Source organism: Microtus pennsylvanicus, chromosome 17 (assembly GCF_037038515.1).
Source record: "Microtus pennsylvanicus isolate mMicPen1 chromosome 17, mMicPen1.hap1, whole genome shotgun sequence".
NCBI lineage: Eukaryota > Metazoa > Chordata > Mammalia > Rodentia > Cricetidae > Microtus > Microtus pennsylvanicus.
The window spans coordinates 7,993,171-8,017,008 of record NC_134595.1 but is presented as its reverse complement, the minus strand read 5'-3'; the positions used below and the strand labels follow the sequence as shown (position 1 = coordinate 8,017,008).

Sequence of the window (23,838 nt, the reverse complement as noted above, 5' to 3'; positions counted from 1 at the left end):
TTAAGTCCTTTATCGTTTACTTGTTCTGTCAAGCACTTTTAACAGAAATATCTGAAAAGTATTTTCTAACACACGTACAGATGTAGTAATTCACTTTTTATAAGAATGAAACTGATAGCCATTAATGTGTTCATTTGTAAATTTTTTAACCAGTCAAACTTTTGAAAATATTTGAAAGCAAATGAGGTGAAAGCTTCTGTCTTAGCTCCCACCATTTATCTTCTGCTTTTATTTTGGTTATTTCTTTTTGTTCAACTCAGAAAAACAAACTATTCAGTTCTTACTTTCTGATAGAAGAGAGGCTGGGATTCTGTCCTTCCTGAGATGGCCATGCCACTGGGGTGGCAGGGACATTGTTGGCATTGAGCCAGTCTGATGTGGCTTCTGTGGCAAAAAGCTGTATTTAAAACAGAAAACTAGGTTACTATAAAGAATGAATCTTCGTTAGTGAGGGAACATAGGAGTCACAACAGAAAGAAGAGAAAGAAACACGGAAGAAGCGCGGTTCCGAAAGTAGCCACTTGAACTCAGAATCTAGGGCACAGATATCTTAAATATTCTTAAATCTTTTCAGTAAGAAAACATTTAAGAGGCTCTGTTGTAAGTGCTTTTGTAAAAGAATTAGTCATAGCTTAGAAACTATTTTTTATGAGGTCAACGAAGTCCATGGCCATAGGCCCAGTCTGAGCTGTGGGAGTAACTTTGTTTTACTGAAGGAGGCTGTGGGCAGAGCTATTTGCTACAAAGACTCTGCCTGTAACTGTAACAGCTGGAAACTATGACCTCATACACAATCAAGAGAGGAAAAGATTCAGAAATACACTGATGAGTGTATTAATAATGCACTTAATCTAAAGTTTAAGATTTTAACCTAACTACTATTGAGTTTGCAGCTATTTTGTTAAACCCAGTCTTCCTGATTATTTTATTTTATGCAAAGCTTATTTTTTAACTTTATTGTTTGGTAGTTTCAAGTGTTTACATAGCTTTAATTGTTTCACCCCCCTTCCTCTCTTCCACTATAGTCCTCCTTCTCAACAAATTTCCTCCTATTTTTTTTCTTCTTCTGTGCATGACCCACTGAATTCAGAGTGTCTTTGCTGCAGGGTGAGTGGAAGGTTTTGTAATCCAGACAGAACAATTTACCAGTGGATACACCACTAAAGAAAAAGTCACTTTCCCCCAACAATCATTAACTACCAATAATCCTCTGTGGAAGTTTTGAAATCAAGTTAATTAAACCTTGCAAACTGAAAAGGTGGCTTTCTTGTTTCTGCGGTATTTATTTCATGGACAAATTTCAATGTGGAAAGAAAGCTACTTTTTAAAAAAAGTAAGAGAGTATACCTTGAAACCTTCATTGTGTAACTGCTCAGCCACACCAAGGAATCTTGGACGGAACGATTGCTAGAAAGGAATTGAACACAATTGACTTTCTACATACACATTTCTTTGTTTGGATACATTCAAGATGGTGTCCCTCCCGCCATTGCAAAAGGAAGTTCCATATGTTGCTTTTTATTTAATATAAGTTATTTATTCTCCAATGTAGATTTAAAATTCCATTTTTGTTATCTTGTTTTCTGCCTTCCACATATCTCTGAGCCCATTCATTCACACTGAGACTTGGCCTGCTTTGATTAGATCCACACTGTTTCTTTGTGCAGAGTTTCCTTACCTGGTTAGGGAGCTGCTAAAGCTGAGATCTGAGCACCTTGTTGTTGTCTGGCTGCTTTGCTATTCCAAACAACCTGCTCTCATTGCTGAGTCCTAGTTTTGCACTGTCTTTAATAACTCACTCACTTTCCTAGAAGGTCCTGTGCTAAGAATCCCTAGAGTATTAAGTTCCTTTGCAAATTCTGGCTTTCCTGTTTGTGCTAGAAGTGTATACTTAGAAAAGTTAACACCCTTGGCCTCAATTCTTCACTTCTGAAAGAGACATGATGATGCTCCTATCTCCTGAGGTATCTCACTAGCTGTGCTTCTCCAGGTGATTTAGCTTTTCTCTGAGGTAGGCTCCACATCTCTTCCGTGCAGCGGTAATGATACTTGTGGTATTGGGTCATTGTGATTGTCCAGTAGGTTCCTATATTAGCAATCACTATAGAGTGTTAGAACTTCACATCAGCAGTTTCAGGGTTAATAACAGTTCTCAGGAAATATTGATAAGTATCACTAAGACAGTTGCTGTTTTTTCCAGCTTTCTAGAGACTAGATTCCTGTCCCTAAAAACTAGTATTTGGGATATTATAACCCAAAATATCTTTCCCACCATACACACCTATTTCCACATGGGTTTTCCTAATGTTCCAGCTCATTTTTTCTGACAGTTTCTATCAGTCTGTTGTTGTATATTTCCTAGAACCCTAGCTGGACCTGATTTCCCTGGATCCCATAGTCATCAGGGGTTGACCATCTCTAAATATTTCCTGCGTTTGAGAGTTTGCTTTTGCAAGGCAGTATTCAGGATGGCATACAGCAAAGATGAATATCAGCCCGAAGGGGAAATTCTCTGCTTGACCTTATTATCATGACTGTCTTAGCACCTAAGCTATTTAAAATCATGTATGCTTAAAATCATATCTTTTCTTCTTTAAACGAGATCATGTTGCTGATTTTTAAGAGGATTTAACTAATGATATAATATGACTATATCTTTTCATTTCCTCTGATTGATTTAGAAATCATATAAGTGATGTTAGAAAAAGCATGCAAATGATCCTGTTTCTAGTCCCCAAACTATGTAATGCCATCAAAAACATATCCAGATCCTTGGACAATTTTTATAATACTCGACTCAAAAAGTCTCCTAATATTTACATGCAGTGGTTTTCTGAGAACAGATCTAAATCCTAAGCAATGACTCCAAAGACTATGTTCAAATATAAAATCCTTTTAGATTCTGGCCCTCTCCTTCCTGGAACTACAGTTTTATGAGAACAAAACAGTGGCAAATAGAAAAGATGAACGCTCTGGGATGAATCCAAGCTAAGTCAGGCACAGGGGTTATTCAAGACAATCTTTCATAACCTGAATTGTGAGCATGCCGACCATAGTAGCTTTCTACTGTTTCCACTCAGGACTAAACAGAAATAAATGAGTGAAAATGCCATCAGCTCATGGTTCTACATAAAACTAAAATAAAATTATAAAATATAATAGAGAAAACAGTAATTCTTACTGACCAAGCCTAGAACAATTTAAAGCAGTATACAGAACACTAGGCAGAGAAGAACACTAATATGCTCAGGGCTAAATGATATGACCCATTATATTTGCTTCATAGTTTAAGATTTCTCCATAAGAAACATACATGGGATATGCAAAATGAGTCTCTGCATTTTATTAAATCCCCCTCATGTGGAACATTACATTTGGACTTTCTGATAAACAAAAAAACAGCTTAGGTTTGCACTAAATGACATGAGAGGTCTCAGTTAATGCCTGGAAAACTGTGTATTCGTCCTGCACTTAACCAATGCCTCTCACTCTCTTAAACATCCCCTTAGCAAAAAGTCACTGAAGACATGGTTGGTAATAATAATGTGATAAACAGTTTCCTTTGGGTTTCTAAAATGAACTACCACAAGAAAGGTGTTTCCAAGTGTCCCAAAACAATAACGTCGGCATCATCTGGACTTACTAAAAGTAGGAAACCTAAGTCTCCACCAAATGGACTGCATCAGGTGGGTATGCCAGTCATGTGCACTTTCAAACACTCCAGGTCCTTCTGATGTGCGCTTCGCTTTAAAATGGAAATGAATGAGGCTGGAAGGGCTATCCTTCACTCATTTTGCAATTTGAGGTAAAGACATATTAACCTTGACCAAAGTCACAATGAAAAATGTTGAAGGAGGAATATGATAATGCAATTTTTCCCTTGCCATTTTAAAATGAAATAAGTCAGCGAGTCCTCTAAGACCTGCAGGTACCAGGCAGAACCTTATTACGGAGCTGTTTCACCGCCGTCCCCCAAGTGGAAAAGATGAATATCCAACATGACAGTATTGGCAGTTTCCAGCTAGGGAGCCACACCGCCTTCTGGTGCAGGGTGTTGGCTTTCATAGACACATTATAAACTTCTATCAAACATGTATTGAACACTTGTGACACATAAAACAGCTTCTCTACAAAAAGAAATTACCGCTGTCAGCTTGCGTCTGAGCAACCTCAGATTTAAAAGCCGATTGAAAATACCTATGTAAGAATCTATTTCTTAGTAGAGGTGAAAAGTACAAGTTAGTTTATGCTCTTGGAAATGTTTACAAGGAAAGAATTCTTTTGAAAGTTGAATAAATATCTATTTCCTTCAGTGATCATTTTCTCACTAAGCCAACTTCTGGCTACAGAAGAACAAGCCAAGTTAACACTAAGTGATGTCTGTGGATGCTACAGGGTTGCCGGGATTGACAACTGTGTGGTTGTTCCTAATGATGCCTCTTTGAAGATAAAAGGTTATTCATGTCACTTGGCATCGTCTTTTCAAATAAACGCTTGCTTTGTGTTTCTGAGCAATGCTGAAGCCCAGATGTCAGGCTGGTGCCTGCCACTTCACCAGCATCGCTGAATAGCCCAATCAGAGGGGGAAATACAGAGAGTGCTCTCCATCTCCTCTAGAGTAAATCACTCATTGTTAAAGGGTGTTCTAGAAAACCTCAAAATAAGGCAGATTGCCTTCTCAGAGCAACTAAAAATACATTGTGACAGGGTGGAAGGTGGTTGGAACGCCTGCAGGGAAATCAAGGGTGATTCTGTTGCCTCATAAACCCATATTATGCTTCTTCCATTACGAATGCCCTAGACTGTGGAAAGATGCAATGCACATGGCAATTAAGCTGACAGAGATGCTTTGTTAAAATCTGCAGCCTTTATCCTAAGTCTTAGGTACACAAGATCGATGGTACAAATATTTCAAACTTCCTGAGTGATTTGACTCTAGCATCTGCCATAAGAAGTTCAGAAAGAGATTGCAGGAGTAAAGGATTACAACGCAGAAGAGAAACACAGATTTAGCAAGAATACCACATACAGCAAGCGTGTGTGTGCAAGCACACACACACACACACACACACACACACACAACTTTCTAAATGCAAAAAAAAAACCCTGCTAGTAATAAATGCTTATTTTAAGATGCTTTCTCTTGGGACACTAAGTGAAAAAGTTCTCCAGCTCAGAGTCCCCTTGCTCTCCACTCTGAGTCTCTATGATCCCTCAGTTTTCTCTTGGAACCTGTTGTGCCAGATGAGTGAGTCTAAGTGTTCTCATTAAATCATTCTAATCAGAGCATGTACTTAACTCAGAGGATATGGAGACGAGAAAGGAAGACTGTCCCACAAATGGGATGAATGCTGGTGTCCTCCCCATTGCTCTGGGAAGGAATAACAAAGGAAATTCACAGCAATTATATGGCTCTCAGTGCTCTAGGGAGCCTGTGACAGCCTCATACTGTGTGGGTGACCACCCTAAGATGCCAAGATGCTAACACAAATCCCTCTCTCATAACTTGATTAAATAACTTCCCAACCACATGCTTTCAGACATACTTTCTAGCCCTGGCTTTCATTTCTATATTATTCCTCTGTAAGTCCTTTTCAGTTCTGATTATATGTTTGAAGGGTTATAATGAATCCCTCTGACCCAGTGGTAGCATGTACTTTTTCCATGTGTATCCTAAAATACAGAACACAGATGACTATATCCACGCTGCTGTGAATGCTGGGTAGAAAGCAGAGTTTAGAGTAGATCCTTTTCTACCTGAGAAAGAGCCTCCAAGACTTGAAGCCTCCAAGACTTGACCTTCTACTAGTCCACCCCACCATAACTCATCAGATTAAGCACTTTTTAAAATTAGTATGACTGCAATGGAGAGACCATATAAACATCAAATGTTGGGAATGGGTCATATAAAATAAGTCAGAAAATTCTATTCTTTCTATTTCTAGAGGCTTACAATTCTACTGATCAATTTTTCTGAGTTACAGATATGTCAATAACTATAACTTTATTAAATAATTTTAAACTATATTTAATGCTGCACTAAAAATATGTTTAAATCCATAATGATTGTCACTCATATACAAGCAGAATATTTTTGCAATGACTCATGTAACTGCTGAAAGATTGCTTTAAAAATAATGCGTTCAAAGGTAGAATTTTAATTAATAAAACCTCATCGCTTTGAAAATATTGTTCCCCAATCCATAAAGTCTCCTTTTTTCCTACAAAGCAAAATTCTGTTCACTGGTGCCCAAGTCCCACAAATATTTCATAGGAGCAAATTAATTTTGCGGCACATTTCCCTGCAGCACTGGAACTAAACAAGTCACAATTTTATACACCACTGCCTTCTTAAACTGCTATTTGAAAATGTTAGCAGGGCTTTGATTAGTTGTGAAGATGAGGGCTAAGGGCATGGTCTCCTCTGAATGTCCCCAGTTCTCACATTAAACTTTAAGCTATCACTGGAAGTTGGGCCAATATTCTCCTAGTTTGGACTTAATGATACTCAGTACCCATTTGTAATGTGATGAGTCACTCATACGATGTGATTTGTCTCTAAACTGCCATTAAGCCTCACATCGCAAGCCATCTTCTTAGCCTTCACTCAGATCCTCACCATCGCCCTTCTGCCACCTTCAGAACGCCAAACCCCAAGTCACTCTTTCCAGAAACTTCTCCAAAGTGACTACCTGTCCAGTCTCTGGAGTCTAATTTGCTAGTATTAAGACACCCTAATGAGGCAGCATTTATAACAATCACCCACTGGCTTGAGAATACCTGATTCTCTTCTAATTATGCTTTTATTGACTTTTGTGAAGACATGCAGGGTTTGAGCTTATTAAAGTCACAGCAGGGAGGGTGCTATATATGACCACTCGTTTTTAAAGGACATAAGAAGTGCTAATCTCAAGTTAAAATGAATGACCATTTGAGAAACATAAACAGTTATTTTTCAGGAATTTAGAAGTAGAACATGTATAGACTGTTGCAATAGGTATTTCAAAGAGTTAAAGACATTTTATGCCCAAAATTTTACCCTAAGATTTATTTACACTTGAATTGCAACAATAAACCAATAGTGCTCTTTTTATTGTGGTAAAATATTAATTTATAGTCCTCTGATCTTACTTTGGCCTAGAAGCATAAAAGGGGTATAAAAAGCTTGGACAAGCTCAAGCCAGAGAGAATTCCAACAGGAAGAAAGGAAATAGGCGTGAGTCCCACCCCTACTTAAACAATGATTGGCAACTGTTAGCTGTGAAAGAGAGAGTTAATTGGCTTGAAGAATAAAGTCCCTGTTGGGTTGAGCACCCTCAGTGAAGGCCACATATCCAAGAGTACATAAACAGCACCAACAGTGGTTATTAAAAGATACAGGACATAGAGTTGGGTGGTTGGAAAAGGGAAGATGGATGTGGAAGGAGGGGGATAAATGAGACGTTTGACATTTACATTGCAGAAAAATCTAAATAAATGAAAAAATGAGGCAACTATGTAGAATAGGAGGCATCACTTTTCTAAAATAGCCCCTTTCACAACAAACAGATTTTTCATGGAGACTTTTTTCTGTTTTCTGTTTTACTTTGGTATTTGCTGCTGCAACAGGAGAAGGCTGTTCAGGAACAAACAGAACATACAATGGCCATTCTCATAAGTTACAATTTTCTAAGGCATGCAACCAACCCCGTCTCTTCTTCACTTTAACATCCTGACCTCCAACAGTGTGCTGCCTGAGAATGCGCAGTCACACACCCCACTCACCTGGATTCCAATGAGAATGCCTTTCTGAGGAATCTTAAACCCGGTAGAGAGCATTGCCTTTAGGAAGGCTGTGTGAATACCCTCGCCAAAGCATGCCACCTGTTAGGATTAAATGAAAAATACAAAGTTAAAGGAAGATAGACTAGTCAAATACACATATACCAAAGAAAAAAAGGAGAAAGGAACAAAAGAAAAATTGGAGAGTAACGTACTGATAAACTCTTTCCCCAGATTTTATCAGTGTTTTCCAAAGACCAAGAAATCTGAATCGGAGAATTAAATGGCTGGCCAGGACAGATGTATCTTTTGTTTTTAATTAAGCATAATGAATGAATAAGCAATTCCTTCTACACCAACAACACTCAGTGGAACAACATACCGAATTACACCGCAAGTTATTTGGATACAAATCAGTTTCTGGTGTGTAATGTGGTGAATTTCCAGATATTAATATGAGATAATGTTTAAAACACTGTATTCATCACGTATACCATGCAGTAGTGCATGAATTCAGGGTTGGAAGTGCTAGAAATATGACAAGCTGCTGCCCCACTGCTTTAAAACCACCCCGGCCACCTTAAGAGGAGGCTTCGTAAGAGATGGCAACAGTATGTGAAAATCTCAAAAGAGCTTAATCCTTTTTACCATAGTTAGAAACCAAACCAAAATATTCTGCAGCTCATCCTGGATACCCAAGCCACATGTTTTAAAAAAAAGGTTGAGAGGGAGAGAAGATGCCAAGCTAACAGAAATTGGTCCAGTGTATGGAAATTTCCTCTAGGGTAACTGCTGCACGCTGTAATTACAAGTCAAACAGCCACCGTAACTAGAGGACAAGTGGTGGATTCTAACAGGATGGGAGTCCGTTCTGCACATCATCATCTGGCACCCGTTCAGAGTCGCCATTATAGTAAAGAATGCTGACAGTTCACTTCGTTCTTTAAGCAAATGACTCTCTCTTGCTAGGCAAGGAAACTTCTCATGATCATAACCTTCAGCTGACCACAGTACGTGTCTGCTCTTCACTCCACAGTTGAACATTTTAATCAGTCAAGTACTGGCCAATCAACTGGGCAATGTCAATTGAAGTTAATGAGTCTCATTTCCACTGAAAGGAACCCTGCAGTCCGATCAGAAGTCCAAGTACTCTAAAAGGGTAGCAACAATTTTCTGCCTGGCCATTAAAAACAAAACAAAATGAAACAAAAAATTAAACAGTCAAATAGTTCTGTTAATATTAGGATGACATTCTCACTTGACAGCTATAGAATAAAGCGCCCCGTAATTAGATAAGAAGTTGGGAGTTTTGCAGTCCTCCGCGCTTAAACACTGAAAAAGTCTCTCTGAAGCATAGTTGAGATTTCTAAACTGGATTTATTATTCTGATTTCAGTTAAGAAACAGAATTTAAAACATTATACTTGATGACACTAGGAAATATGGCTTAAATATTAGAAGAATTCTTTCCTTTTGCAGTTTAGAAAAGAGAAAACAAATACAAGCAACTTCTAAGTTGTTCGTATTTTCATTGCTGTGTGAAACGGAGAGTACTAGACCCGGAACACAGCTCGCCACACTGGTGACGCAGTATACGAGAAAGAGGCCTCTTCCTGATCCAGCTCTTGACCAGTTGAAAACAGAATCCTAGGATGGGGATGAATCTGAAACTGTGGATAATAGAGCTTCCATCGTTCACAGCGAGGCTTACTTTCTGGCCAAATCAAGAGAAATTCGACCAAATCCAAAGAAAACGCAAGAGGATCAAGAACCACTTTCCAAGAATGCAACTCTAACACCGCGGTCCTTTGTAGCCCACTGCCTGTCTCCTGGTCTCTCTTGGCTTCTCATCAAAGCTCATGCTCGTAACCAAACAACCATATAAAACCTCGCATACTCATTGCAATTAAAAATTCTCCTCTTTATATTTTTGCCTAATACCAAGAGAAACAACGATGCCTCCCGGTGTGATGTTGCCACTCCAGTGTGCACTGGTGAGGATCTGAAGGTTGTAGTGAGTACGTCTGTCAAGGGCTAGGTGATTCATAAAATGTCCTGACACTGACACGTAGAGAACTTTCTAGAATCTGACAGCTCTCTATGAGAAAACACATTTCACATTCTTAAAGAAACCTTCACTTGACACAGTTCCAACACAAGAGAAGAGAGCCATCCAGTGGCCAGTGCCATTATAGATCAGCCTCAAGAGGCTGAAGCTGCCTCCCAAGTGGCCTTGGGGTTTCTTCTATATTTGCAGTTCCCACTTTTTACACCCATGGCCTTTTTAATGTTGTCATTTTACATATTTCAAGTGATAACATGCAGATCTGCATCAATCACAGGAAAGTAGGGGATGGACTGTTTTTATTGAATTACGTGAAAGCCTTAAAAAAACGACACGGGACATACTCAGATGTCTAGAGAAATGTATGACTGTTATTGGCAGTGTACTGGTAACGTGGTAATGAATTAAGTACACGTGTATTCAATTCTCAAGTTCACATGTAAAAATGTCAATTCTGTTACAGAAAAGGGTAATTCAAACTTCCTAAACCTTTGAGATGCCCTGGGAAAAGAAAACCTTGTGCAGTTTGATTTTCTCTAACCACTTACTACTTTGCATACATGACCGCATTCTGATCGTAGAACCACAGATTTTCAGGTAAATTTAACAACAGTATTCATGTACCATTAGCCACTCACCTCTCCAGTGGAAGCCATCTCACATCTCAGGATAGGATCAGCATCCCTCAACCGGGGCCAGGAAAACATTGGAGCCTGTCAGACGTAATAAGGAAGGAAAAACATGAGATAAAGGATAACAGGAGATGAGAGGTAGACACGCTTGGCCAATCACCTCCCGCAGGACTCATTAGGCCATAGAGAACAGAAAAAAAAAAAAAACAAATTCTCTTTGGCCCGAAACTCTGACTTGAAAAATCGCTTTAAAATTCTGTTCCAAGAATATGTTGTACTCCTGGCCCAAATGTTGGGTTAAGTAATCACAAATGATTTCTGTAACTAGATCCCCTGTGACCAGTCTAGACCAACACTTCTAATCTGGCCTGCACATATTCTTACTGGAGTTATTTCAAACAGCATCTACTGGACATTAGACTCCCAAACAGAGTTGAAAGACATTTTCCCCCTGATAGGCTTTTGGAACATTCCCCTTCTTGTTCTGTTCATTTGAACTTGCAGCCAGCCACCTTGCCAGACACGGCTGTCTGTGAACTGACTTCTGAGACATTCAACTGTTGTTGACGCCTCTTAAAAGTTTTGAAAAACATTCTGCTGGGAAACATTTTTTTCTATCTTTCTTCATATGAACAGGAACACTTCAGGGCTTCCTTTTTAGTTATTTTATCAGCATGACTCATAAGGACCAAGTTCTTATTCTCACAGATGCTTATTCATCAGGTCTAGACGACCTTCTGTTGACACTGGCACTTCTAAGTTAGGGGAAAATGAGCTTGTGGTCATTTTCCTGGGTCATCTTAGTGAGACTGTGATGTGTTCCTCGCCTCCTGCTCTCCTGTTCTGCTATCTGCTCTTTACCATCAACCACATTAGATCTCCCAAAATTGACAACTTTCTAATGTTATGTCCCAGTTCTGCATATTGTGATGACCACCAACCATATAATTATTTTCTTTGCTACTTCAAAACTATGGTTTTGCTACTGTTATGAATCATAATGTAAATATCTGATATGTGGGATATCTAATATACAATACCTATGAAAGAATAATTTGACCCACAAAGGGATTGCAACCTATAGGTTGGGAACTACTGTTTTAAAGACTCTAAAATATGTCAATGTCACATAATTGCATTGTACAATATAAATTAACTTCACTGAGTATACTTTTTCTAAGAAATTCAATTGTATTTGTATATTTCATGAATGATCTTGTCTGTCCATTGAAGTAGTTCATGAGAACACTGTATACAGAAGCAGCTAGAGTAATCTAGTGGCTTTATGATTAAAGTATTATTAAAATATAATTTTGATTTTATCACCCTCACAGCTCCAATACAAACTATTACTTTAATCTTACAAGTGGAAAATCTTTGCCATTGAAGAAAATACAAACTATGAAAAAGTAGCTAGGGTGGTAAGAATTTAACCAGCTCCTCAGGGTAACCATGTATATGAGACTTGTGAATTCCTAGAGACTTTTCGCAGTTGAGCCTTGTCTTGGACAAGATTGCCTAGTATTTTAATTTTCTAACTAAACCATCACCGTGGGTCAGCTGCAGAAACATGGGTGATAATCCACTTAACTAGATGACTTTGAAGTCACATTATCCTTGATCGCTATCAATATTTCTGCAAAAACAAATAGTTCATGTGAGGTTGCTTGCAGTACAACCTCAGTCTGTTTTGAAAGGAAGATGGTCACCAGTTCAGCAGGTCCATTAAGTCACAAAAATTTTGTGGCAAACATTCCCCTTCATTTCACCTCTGTTTATAAGATGACACATATTGTAAAATGCTACCTTAATGGCAACATAGTCAGCAGGAATGATGGGTTTCTCCAGTGTAGGAAGACGCTGCTCATCAATGTTCTCCCCAATCATCACCTTGGTGGCCACATCAATGAAGTCCACCCCAAGAGTCTTGGAAACAAAGGGGAAGGATCGAGAAGCTCTCAGGTTGCACTCAATCACCTAAAGAGATGAATCCAAAAGGGAAGAGACGATGAAAGACAGGAACAATCCTAATGTGTATTTTGTACCTCGATTTCCTTCTGTGATTAACTCACTACCCCAACCCATCCCTTCTATCTCCACTGCTTAGATCTCTGACTAATCGGTTTCTTTGAGGATATTATCTTTGAATTTTGACTCATTTCCATTCCATTTCCTTAGTTCAATTCCTGCATACTTCTGATACATTTCATTTAATGTAGAGTTTGGATGATGTCACACCCCAAGATGAAAAGTCCCCACTGGAATCCTGGCTTCACATTAAAACCTAGCTGGTGAAAACCTTCTGCCTTCTCAATATGCATCTCTTTTATCTAACACCACTGTTGTGGGAGGCTGCTTGTTTGTTCCCGGCTGCTCAGCCCCGAAATAATCATTCAGAAGCAACATTATTTAAATCACTGCTCAGCCAATCACTGAAGTGTATTGCTAACTAGCTTGTATGTCTTCAGCTAACCCATTTCTATTATTTTATATCTTACTACAAGGCTCATAGCTCAATGGCAAAGATCTGGCTAGCATCTTCTGTCTTTCTTCTCTGGTGGCTCTATGATGTCTCCCTGACTCTGCCTCCTTTCTCCCAACATTCAGTTTAGTTTTCCTCGCCTACCTCTATTCTGCACTGGCCCAATACAGTTTTTTTATTCATTTTTTTTTCTTTTTTTATTGAAAAAAAATTTCCGCCTCCTCCCAGCCACCCATTTCCCTCCCCCTCCTCCTACTTCTCTCCCCCTCCCCCCACTCCTCTCCCCTTCCCTCTTCAGTACAAAGAGCAGTCAGGGTTCCCTGCCCTGTGGAAAGTCCAAGGTCCTCCCCCCTCCATCCAGGTCTAGGAAGGTGAGCATCCAAACTGGCTAGGCTCCCACGAAGCCAGAACATAAAGTAAGATCAAAACCCAGTGCCATTGTCCTTGGCTTCTCATCAGCCCTCATTGTCCGCCATGTTCAGAGAGTCCAGTTTTATCCCATGCTCCCTCAGTCCCAGTCCAGTTGGCCTTGGTGACCTCCCAATAGATCAGTCCCACAGTTTTTCTATTCATTAACCAATAAAAGCAACACGTATACAGAAGAGCTTCCCACACCATACCACTTTACTGGACTTAAGTCCTACTTTCCAAGATCCAGTTCCAGCCTTCACTTAGGAAAAAATACTTTCTCTAAACAAAAGGTTGGTGATTAGTGTCCCCCAAAATGTAATAGTTATTCACTGTTGTAGATGATCTTATAGCCATATGTAACACCCTCTACCTTCAACCTTCTAAAATCCCAGCTAGTCTGTAAACTTCATTCACAATATAAAATTTTTCTTGAAGCTTTTCATTATTTTCTTTAAACAAGACATGATATTCAAAGATGTATTATATATGTGTGTGTGTGTGTACTCAAATATATGTGCATATATATATACATGTGTATATATGTTTGTGTGTGCACCTGACAAATATGATCTTCTTGTTCAACTACAAAGACATTTGCACACCCCTCTAGTAACTACTAAAGCTATTACTATACTTCTAGTTATTTCTGAGTTCATTTTCCTCACAGTCCATGTTAAGTTACGACGTATCTGAAGTTGGAGAATATACCTCATACATCACTGTAATCACCTCTTGACTCCATAGTGATTAGTGAACAGATTTTGGTTACTAATGGTTTGAATAGAATAATGAGAAACACTCTAATTGGCCTAAATTGTATTTTGTCTTTCAAGATAAGTTATAAAACAACTTGGTTCTCTAGGTAAGAAGCAAGTCAAACTTCAGCAAAAGCCCTTCTGAATGCACATGCTGCCCACTAGAAGATATGCACGCATCCATCTGTGCTTCACTGTGCACAGGCACCTTTCAGTACATCGAGTATCTCACATCAGTGCCGCCAGGAGCCCTAGCCTTCAAAGAGGGACATTATACTCTGCGCATGCCATCTCAGACAGGAGCAGCTGCCAGATCACAGAGAGTACCGGGGTGAGGCACAATCCAAGCTGATCCAACACAAGCTAACAACATCGCAAAGTCCTCCAAGGTCATTAGGATTTCTTACCAAGACATCATTTCCTTTGACAAGAAACTGGACATTGAATGGCCCAGAGATGGCGAAAGCCTTTGCAATCTTCCGGGTTGCATCCTTCACCTGGAGCAAAAAGGACAATGACACTGTAAAAAAGAGAGCAGTGGAGGTTTAAAGAGAAGCAGAATCCTATCTAGGTGGCCTTAATTTCTCTTTGTAGAAATCTGTGTCTCTATTAACAATGATAGTTAATAGCAATAATGGGTAATATAAGGGGCAAGAAACATAATTTTACAAGAGCACCTGTCATCCATAGAGCGCTGTCTCTTACAATTGTGTGCTCTGTTCTTACGCTGAAGGCTAAATGAAGTCTTTCATGTCTACTTACTCCAACACCGGAAACTGCAGTTCAAACCATACATCCATCTAATGGCCTACCTGCTGAGAAGGGCAGGCTCCCAAAATACATGGCCCTGCAAAGCGGCCAGGGATATTGATTTCATGTAGCTTTTCTGTTACCCTAAACTCTATGAGGGTAGATATTGTGGTCAGAAAGGAATAGTGCTTGCCTACAGGAGGCGTTGTATATCTATATGTCACAGACTGGAACCCCTATACCTAGCAAGAAACAGGCTCCCTGTCAAGAGAGGCAATGATGACAGTAAGCCAAAACTCCCCAGTCATCACAGGTACAGAAGTGGGTCAGCAGCTTAACTAGGTATGAAAGGAAGCATAGTCCACAGCAGTGCTATACAACCTTCCTCATACTAATACCCTCACACTGTGGTGACTCCAAAACATAAAATTCTTTTCATTTATACTTCCTAACTGTGGTTTTGTTACTGTTATGAATCATAAGCAAATATCTGTGTTTTCTAATGGCTTTAGGTGACCCCTGCAAAATGGTCATTTGACCTGTAAGGGAGTCATAACCCACAAATTGAGACCCACTTGTCTGTGGCATGTCCACTCTGAGAGACTTAAGAAAATCTTGGATTTGTGCTTATTTACCCTAACATGAGAAAATGAATCATAGTTTAAATCTAGGGACTTTTTTAACTTCTATGCTGTTGTTATTGCAAAGCGTTCTACTACCACTATATTCTAGAGCAAAAATCTTCAGAATACACTCAAAGCAAATGTACAGGCCACCATAAATTCTTATGGCAGGATAGCAGGAAAAAAAATCTAATAAAGGCCAAGTCAACTTGACCTCCCTAGAGTTCTCAAGAGTGACTTAAAATAGCAAGAGCTACATGTCTACCTTGCCACACATATGGGATGCTGAGACAGTCATATTGGATAGCTCTTTAAAGAAACTGCTCTCAAAGTGCGGTCAAGAGCAATATCCCCAAGCTCCAGCTTGGAGTGGAACTCAGAGTGAAGAGTGAAAGTTCAGCTTCCCGAGGTTCCCAAGTGGCTGCTGCACACTTTCTTCTCTACTCCTCAACAGTATCCCTTTTGGTTGCTCTTAACAAGTACCTCTCAGCTATCAGACTCACCCATCGTATCCAGTCTCTCAACCTGGTCCCGAGACTCGCAGTAATCATAACTACAGGAGACTTGCTAAAAATAAATCTCAGAGAGGTTTCCAGAAACTTATAGTGGAGGCAGGTATTTTAGGACGTATTTCACCTGGATATTCTAAATGTATATTAAAGGTTGCGTTACCACATAACCAATCAGGTTCTAGTCACAGTGAAAGAGATCATCCCTAAGACACTCAGCTGGTCAAAAGCAAGGATGTTCCTGATTAAATCTAACCTGAATTATGCCTTACATCACTACCTAAGTAGTGTTTTTAAACCTAAGGGTTTTTCTATAGCTGTGGTGGTGGTTTTATCTTTTGCTCTTTCCTTTCTGTTTCCATTTATAAATGATGACCTTTTCAATGGCTCCTTGGCTGATGGTTTGTGTAGGTAGCATCAAAGTGGCATCCCCTGAGTGGACACCTGCATCTTCAACGTGTTCAGAGATGGCATGGGAGATGACCTGTCAAAAGAAGATTTTTTACAAAGTTGTCAAAACCTATTTCCAGGCACTGCTCCATCACCTATCTCCTTTGATGTTTAACCAGTTCTGGCACCACTAGTAAATTACTCTGCCAAATTCCCATTAAGAGCAGGGAAAAGAGTTGCTTCATTGTCTGTGCCTCAGTGGAAGGTGACAAGTATCCTCTCCAGGAAAAATGGAGGGACAGAGACTGTTTCTTTCTCTTCCACTGATTGCCAACATTGTAAACAGAAGGAGACTAAGTCAACTCACACAGACAAGGGAGGATAAGACATGAAACTACAGTGGAATCAGCTTTATCTTTCAGACACCAGGAAAGAAAAGAAGAAAGGTGAATGTCTAGTGAGACGAACAACGCCATATATCACACACCACACACCCACAAATGTTGGTGGTTTAGAAAGAAAGATTGAAGGTTTGATGCCCAGATCTTTAAAGTGAAGTTTGAGAGACAAGAAAATATTCTTGTCCTTTTCTATAGTAAGGAAACAAAGGGAATGTAAGGATGAATGACCAAGATTGTGCACTAGTGAGACTGAGAGGAACTTGAACCCTTGACTGTCAGATTCTGAAGTCTATAACCTCAATCACTTTTGTCTATATGTGAATAAGATATATTGCTCAGGAACTTATGAGGCTTAGTGTGAGACAATAATTCCTTGTCTGTATAAAACTGTTATAAAGCACATAGATTTATTTATGCATCATATTTATAAATGGCTTAAATCAGAATGGCATTGAGTTTCCATTCTCCTGATGTGACTTCTGAGCTCTGGGACCTAGACAAGGCTTCGTGTCATTGGTTTCTAATGAAAGGAGACTAACAATGGTGTTTATCTGCACAGAAGAATTGTAAAGCAAAAACTGCATATAAATGAGCAAATGTCTGTGCATTTTTGTATGTATAAGTCTATGTGGGAGAGTATATGTGTGTTTATGTATGTGAGTATGGGAGTGTGAATGCATGGACTCACAAGTTTGCTAAAGAGAGAGAGTGTGTGTGTGTGTGTGTGTGTGTGTGTTTGTGTTTGTGTGTGTGTGTGTGTGTGTTTGTGTGTGTGTGTGTATTATCTAGGAATCTAGGAAACAGAAGTAATCGTGTGCATCACAATAAACCAGAATGATATGCCCATTTCAGGGAATAAATTTTGAAATTGTGTCAGTACGCTTGAAACATTTTCAAAAAACAGATTATGGGACAATGTGCAATGGATTGCAGGTGAAAACTTAACACACATCCCAGAAATCTAGAGCAAAGCTAAGGCAATGAGCCAGCATGGGCTGCAACGGCAGCACATATCTGAACAAGAACACGCAGCTCCAGGTCAGTCCTCATCCTCCATTTCCATAGATGTACAATCACATTCCAATTGCTTTTCATTTCTACCTTCAAATATTAAAAGTGGAAAGAAAAAGAAATTTATCCTATGATCTAAAACAGAGATTAGGAATGAGAGGTCCAGGAAGGAAAAGATTATCTCAAGACAGATGATGTGTGAGACGCTCTTCCTCAAACAAAAAGTAGACTCCACTATGTAACCTAAGAGTTCTGAGGGTGTAGCTCAGGGGCACAGCACATGCCTAGCATCTTCAAGTCCTAGGATCCCTCCCAGTGCTGAATTCACATGAAGGCAAAAGCCATATGTAATCTTACAGGAATTTGTACCCTTAGTCAACAATGAGTTAAAAGAACCAGATGAATATCCTCTGAAGATGTTGCAGCAAAAATTCCTGTCCTTTAAGATAGGGGACTGGAAACAGTATCTCGGAATGCTTCAAATCAGGACTATAAGATTCTGTGGTTGGTAGAAACAATCACGAGTTTAAAAGAAAATAAATAAACTCTATTCTGAACTGCCGATCTGTTAGGGGGGAAAGATTTGATATATTTGGCAGTGTTTTGAATTATTTGCAAAACTAAAGATGAAGGCCAATTTTTTACTTTATCCTTGAAGCAAATAAAATGACGTGCCCTCTCTAAAACATAAAGTATTACATTTCAAGATAAATCACAAATGCTTTGTTAAGGCAACCAGCAAATTCAAGCGAAGCACCCTTCCAGTTCCCTTTCTCCTTGAAGCGAGAGTCATCGCCGTTGCAGCCATTCCAGATGTGACGTGGTGAGCTAACTTTACGTTATTGTCCCGCCTACACAGTTCTGTGCGGTTGCCTTTAACCCAGTGAGAAGGAGCGGGATAGTGGGAAATAACAAGAAAAACCAGAGATTCAATTAGACGTTTCAGAAAGCAAAGCATCCGGGTGTTTTTATAACGCTCGCTGAAACATGAAAGGAATGCCACACACAAAAGAAAATGAGAATGAAAGATCTATTCAAAAAGAATGATAAGTATGGGATGATAATTGATTCTGAATATCATCAAAGAAAAATGCTAACAGTTCAAAATTCAAGGAATGAGATATCCATGACACTCCCATTCATTCTTCAGAGACTTTGAGAGTAGCATGTTGTTGTTGTTGTTGGTAGTGAGGTGGGAGTGTTGTAATGTTTGCTGTAGTAGAAATTGTTTTGATTGAATGGCTTCCCCACCATGTCCAGACATTAAGACTTTCAGAAACTGTGAATTCTAACCTGTGATTGTTTCAGGTGGGAAAATAAAGATAGGAAAAGTGAGAGAAAGTACAAACCCGTCCTTCTTTGCCAACTGCATCCATCTCCACTTCCCGGGCACCCTCGACAAACTTAGTCAGCACCACTGGGTGTTCCTGCCAACAGCAAACAAACAAACAGAAGCAAAACCTTGAGCACAAATTCCATGTATAATATCAGGTAGCTGTGCAGCTTGAGTAAATAACAAGGCAGTACTTGCAGAAAACTTAAGGCCAAACATACAACAGGCGCTCATTAGCTGGTCTGTTTTGTAAGAATAGGGTCATGGTCTGCTTACAGTAGGAGCAAGTGTTTCTCTCAACGCTGCGGGCTCAGCAATGTGAAAATGAATCCTGAAATCCCAAACGTTGGCTTCCGAGCCAGTTTGAGAGTAGTCTATGGATGAGATAAATATAACGTCCTTCCCTTCTCCCAGAACCATGAATGTACATCTCCTTATTCTATACCTGTAGATTAGTGTTGGGCCAGATTCTTCCTGTCCTCACTTCTTTTTGCAAATGCTACAACTTCCTAGTCAAAATGTGAATTAAATGTGTAAGAAATGAGAATAAGGTTAAAGGAGAATAAGAACACTCAATTTTGTTTTGTTTTTCAATTTGAAGATGAAATCCTTCGTCTGAAGTTGATATCTTATTTTTAGAGGATAGAAATGGCAACTGGATAACAAATCAAATCTATTTTTTATTACATTATAACATGTGCTTATTTTGGCAGTGCTCTGGACTACTTTTCAAACTTGAATTACTTCCTGTACGCAGAGCCCAGAACAATGTTGTGGTGCCTCTCCATACACAGACTGGCATATTTCCTCCCAGCTAAATGAAAAGGATCCCTGATGATCTTGCCAATCGATGTGTCTCCTCCCCTATGCTCTGGAATTCTGAACCACGTGTTACATGCACCTGTCTCCATTGCTTATCTTCCCTGTGTATCTGTTATCTTTTTTCCTCAATATCATCTTTCATGTTTCAGCTCTGCTTCAAAATACTTAGGCCAGGTGCTACTTTCTTGAAGATTTCTCTAAGCCCTTTCTGGCCACTATGCTATAATTCATTGTCTTCTCCATGTGGTAAATTTAACATATTTCCTTGAACACTGTAAATAGAATTTAAATTTTAAAATACATTTTCATGTTTCTTTCCCAGGATCCCACATTATTCCTTACGTTACACCAAGCCCTAGAATGCTGATACCCAGCTAGCCTCCATCTTAGCTGCTCCTTTCTTCTGCACTTGTCATCAGTGAACACCCCATTTCCAAAGTCTCACTTTAAAGGATAGCTATTAATTTCAAAGTCAACTCTTATATCTCTATGTAAACCGTGTCTACTCATCTTCTTTCCTTTAAATTTTATCTTATTTTAATCATGTGTTTATGGGTGTGGGTCTATGTGTGGGTATGTGCATATAATTTCATGCTTTTGGAGACCGGAGGTGATGGGTCCCTCTGAAACTTTCCAACTTGGATGCTGGAAACCAAACTCAAATATTCGTGAAGAGCATTATATATAATCTTATCACCAAGCCATCTCTCCAGCCCCACTAACCCATCTCCTCATCCTCAGTTCTAAACACACACAGCCCTCTGCCTTCACATAATCTCCATTAGAATTTCTCTCAGGCTGCCCCATTCAAATTGTCTGACATGAAGTACATCTCTTGCACAAAACTGTCTCATTCTCTGACAGTTTTATCTCGGTCATGTCACTGGGTCAGAAACTCTTGTCACTCTCATCACCTTCCAGCCTTCCCCTCTGCCTAGGCACCAATTCCCCTCAGTGAATATCTGCAGCATTATTCTCCATGGTATTCCAGACCACGGCCACCTCCATCTGTACTGATGGAGTAGCTCACTAACCCTTCTCCTTGAATTTGGTTTTTCTCTGTCATACATCCTTTCTGTACTACTAGTACAGCCAGTGCTGATATGTCCTAGATATGCAATTAATGTTTTATCAGTTTCTAGAAACCCTATGGTCTTTCTCACATTCAAACTGTTATGTATGCTGTCTCTTTCTTTCTACTCACACAACAGACTTCCTCAGACATTAGCTCTAAAATCCCTCCTCAAGAACTGAACATCAAAATTTATGCAGTCTCCCTCAGCATCCCACCTTTTCTCTATTGCGATGCTTGTATCTAATTATTATTATTTCACGCTTTGATGTTACAAGCAAAGAAATTGTATTAATGCAGATACTGCATGTGAGTGTATACGCAGAAATATGTGATATACATATTCCTATATATTCAAACTCATAGAGATGAATAAATACAGATGAATTATTTGATTGTCTTTTCATGAGTATATCCTTTGGTAATTGAAAACAAAACATTATCTTTTATCTACTATATATGAATTGGTAAACAAATAAAGAAACAATGTATAGTATTAATTTTACTCTATGTTGAATCGAATACCACGGGTTCTGTTGTAGCATAATGGAGAGCCTTGAACTAGAATATATCCCATAAGGACATCTCTATTACAAAACTATTACAGATGTAGGTTCATCTGACATGTTGACAGAAACATAAAATTAATTCCACTGAGTGGAAGTCCTTTGAGGCTAAATGTTCCTGGCAGAGAAAAAAAAGGAGAGAACCTTATCCCATTCCTCTATTGGATGCAGTTGCTGGCCTTTCTAAAAAGGCACACGGCATGATCTTGGGCAGAGAATAAAGTGTAAAAGTTAGTAACTGACCCATTACAGAGATGTCCTCCAGTAACTGATGTCCATACCAACGTAAGTTCTAACCCCATTGATTTCCTCTCTTTAGACTTCACCTTTCTCGCTCCACATGTCCCATGACCAAGCATCCCTGATGAACAACTATCATATGAGAAAGGGGTCCGAGTCCTTATGTTCAGAGCAATCTATGCTCTTTTCTCACTTTGAAATGCCTCTGACTTCGTTCTTCAGCTCCCTTCAAATTCCACTTGCCTAACATCAAACTCTCCTCTGAATTGTTCTTTTTTTTTAAACCCCAACTAGCCTTTGAAAGCTTTTTAAAGGAAAACATTACTTTCATCCTCCGCGGTGCGAGGTCTGCAAATCAATAACCCTGCTGGGTAAATCTTAAATGGAGCACACTCAGGTAACGCCAAAGGAGGAAGTAAAAGCTTGGGGCAGTTAAGAAAGGTGTCTAAGTCACCACAAAATTATAAACATTTTTATTAACTCACAGATGCAGTGTGTTAGAATGGAAAAAGAAATCAATAGGTGAACAAGGGGACTGACTAATAAAGTTGCATGATTAAGACCGATCCCCGTTCCTCCCCAACTTGCTATTTGGTCATGGTATATAAAAACCATAATTAAGCAATAAAAACTATAATTAAGACAACACAAAATAAAAATAAGTATTTTAAAAAATAAAAAAAGACCAATCCCCAGGTGTGAGAATTAAAACCAAGAAAGCTTTCACCAAATAATAACAAACGTGTCCGGATAGTCCTGAGACTGGAATAACCTGACCAGCATGGAACTGACGAGAAGGATAAGATACTTATTAAGCATCCAGCATGGGTACTCATCCATAGACACCCCAGAATCTCCAGACAAATGAATCTGGGTGATCTGAGATGTACAAGTCTTTCATCTACTAATTCTAAGACTCGATCATCACCTAACGCTTTTTCTTCCTTTTCAGTTTTTCCTTCTCACATGTAAGAAACTAGTACATAGGTAGAAGGAGAATGGAAGGCGGCCCTAGCAACTTTGTGTGAAAACAATCCGCATCGAAAACTAGGTACCAATTGGTGAGAGTCAGTGAGGGGAAATGAAACACTACCTGAGAGACTCGGGTGGCCTCCTCAAGAAATTTTTTCATCTCATCCTCAGAGAATACCACGTTCATGGCAGATCCACTGGGAAAGGGGAAAGGAAAAGCAAGTGAGTTTTCTTTACCATTTCAGAAGTAAAGTATATTACATTTGATTGAACAATTCCAAGCAATGTCTTGTTCCAATACAGTAGAATAAAGAGAGTATTTTTCTTCTAAACTGAGTTTTATTCCCCATAATCACAAGGTCAACAAATCAAAGTAAAAAGTTGAAGAACTTAGGTGTGAGCCCCCCAAAAATCCAGCTACTCCCAGCAATTGAATAGCCTCAGAATTATACTGTTGGATTCGCAGCTCAGTACTTTGCTAGTTCCAGGTAGATCTTAATGGTTAAGAGGATTCAGTCAAGAACATAATTTTTCTCACCCTGTTTCCTCAGTGTTTGTTATCAACAGCTAATCTTAGCATATTAGCATTCTGCAAGGCAGGTCATTTTTTAGTCTCTATAACAATAGAACCAATTCTTGAGTAACATTTACAAAAACGATATGCAATCTCTGACAGAAATGTATTCAACTGTGTCCTTCCTTCTAAATACCTGAGAAATAATACTATCTTAAGTTGATTTATTCTGTATTTTGACACATTCAAAATGAGATGAGAAAGTAGGAAAGAAGCATTGGAGTAGGGAAGAAAGATTACTTCCCTCTTCTTTTAAAAGGTAATATTTTCTTTATCTTTTCTAATTACTATAAAGCTCTGCATGAAGCAATTGCTTTATGGCTTGTGAGGGGGTGGCGAAAACAATGAAACTGTGGTCTTGGAGCACAGGAAAGCGGAAGACAGATATAACAGGCAATATTCAAAGACTTGCTTTCAGCCCTCTTTAAACATATCCCTGTTGTTTAAACTGAATTACATTAATTCTTCAA

General features: G+C 39.1%; 1 protein-coding gene across 1 annotated transcript in view; it reads right to left on the bottom strand.

Moving 5' to 3' along the window:
• Window positions 1-23,838, bottom strand: part of Cps1 (carbamoyl-phosphate synthase 1) — a 109,494-nt gene that overhangs the window by 2,820 nt on the left and 82,836 nt on the right. Inside the window, exons 28-36 of the mRNA XM_075951710.1 lie at window positions 22,916-22,991; window positions 19,139-19,216; window positions 16,364-16,471; window positions 14,513-14,602; window positions 12,264-12,434; window positions 10,464-10,538; window positions 7,765-7,863; window positions 1,348-1,407; window positions 285-397 (exon numbers count right to left, since the gene is read on the bottom strand). Coding sequence (XP_075807825.1) covers window positions 285-397; window positions 1,348-1,407; window positions 7,765-7,863; window positions 10,464-10,538; window positions 12,264-12,434; window positions 14,513-14,602; window positions 16,364-16,471; window positions 19,139-19,216; window positions 22,916-22,991 — 870 coding nt within the window. The remainder of the gene's footprint in view (window positions 1-284; window positions 398-1,347; window positions 1,408-7,764; window positions 7,864-10,463; window positions 10,539-12,263; window positions 12,435-14,512; window positions 14,603-16,363; window positions 16,472-19,138; window positions 19,217-22,915; window positions 22,992-23,838) is intronic.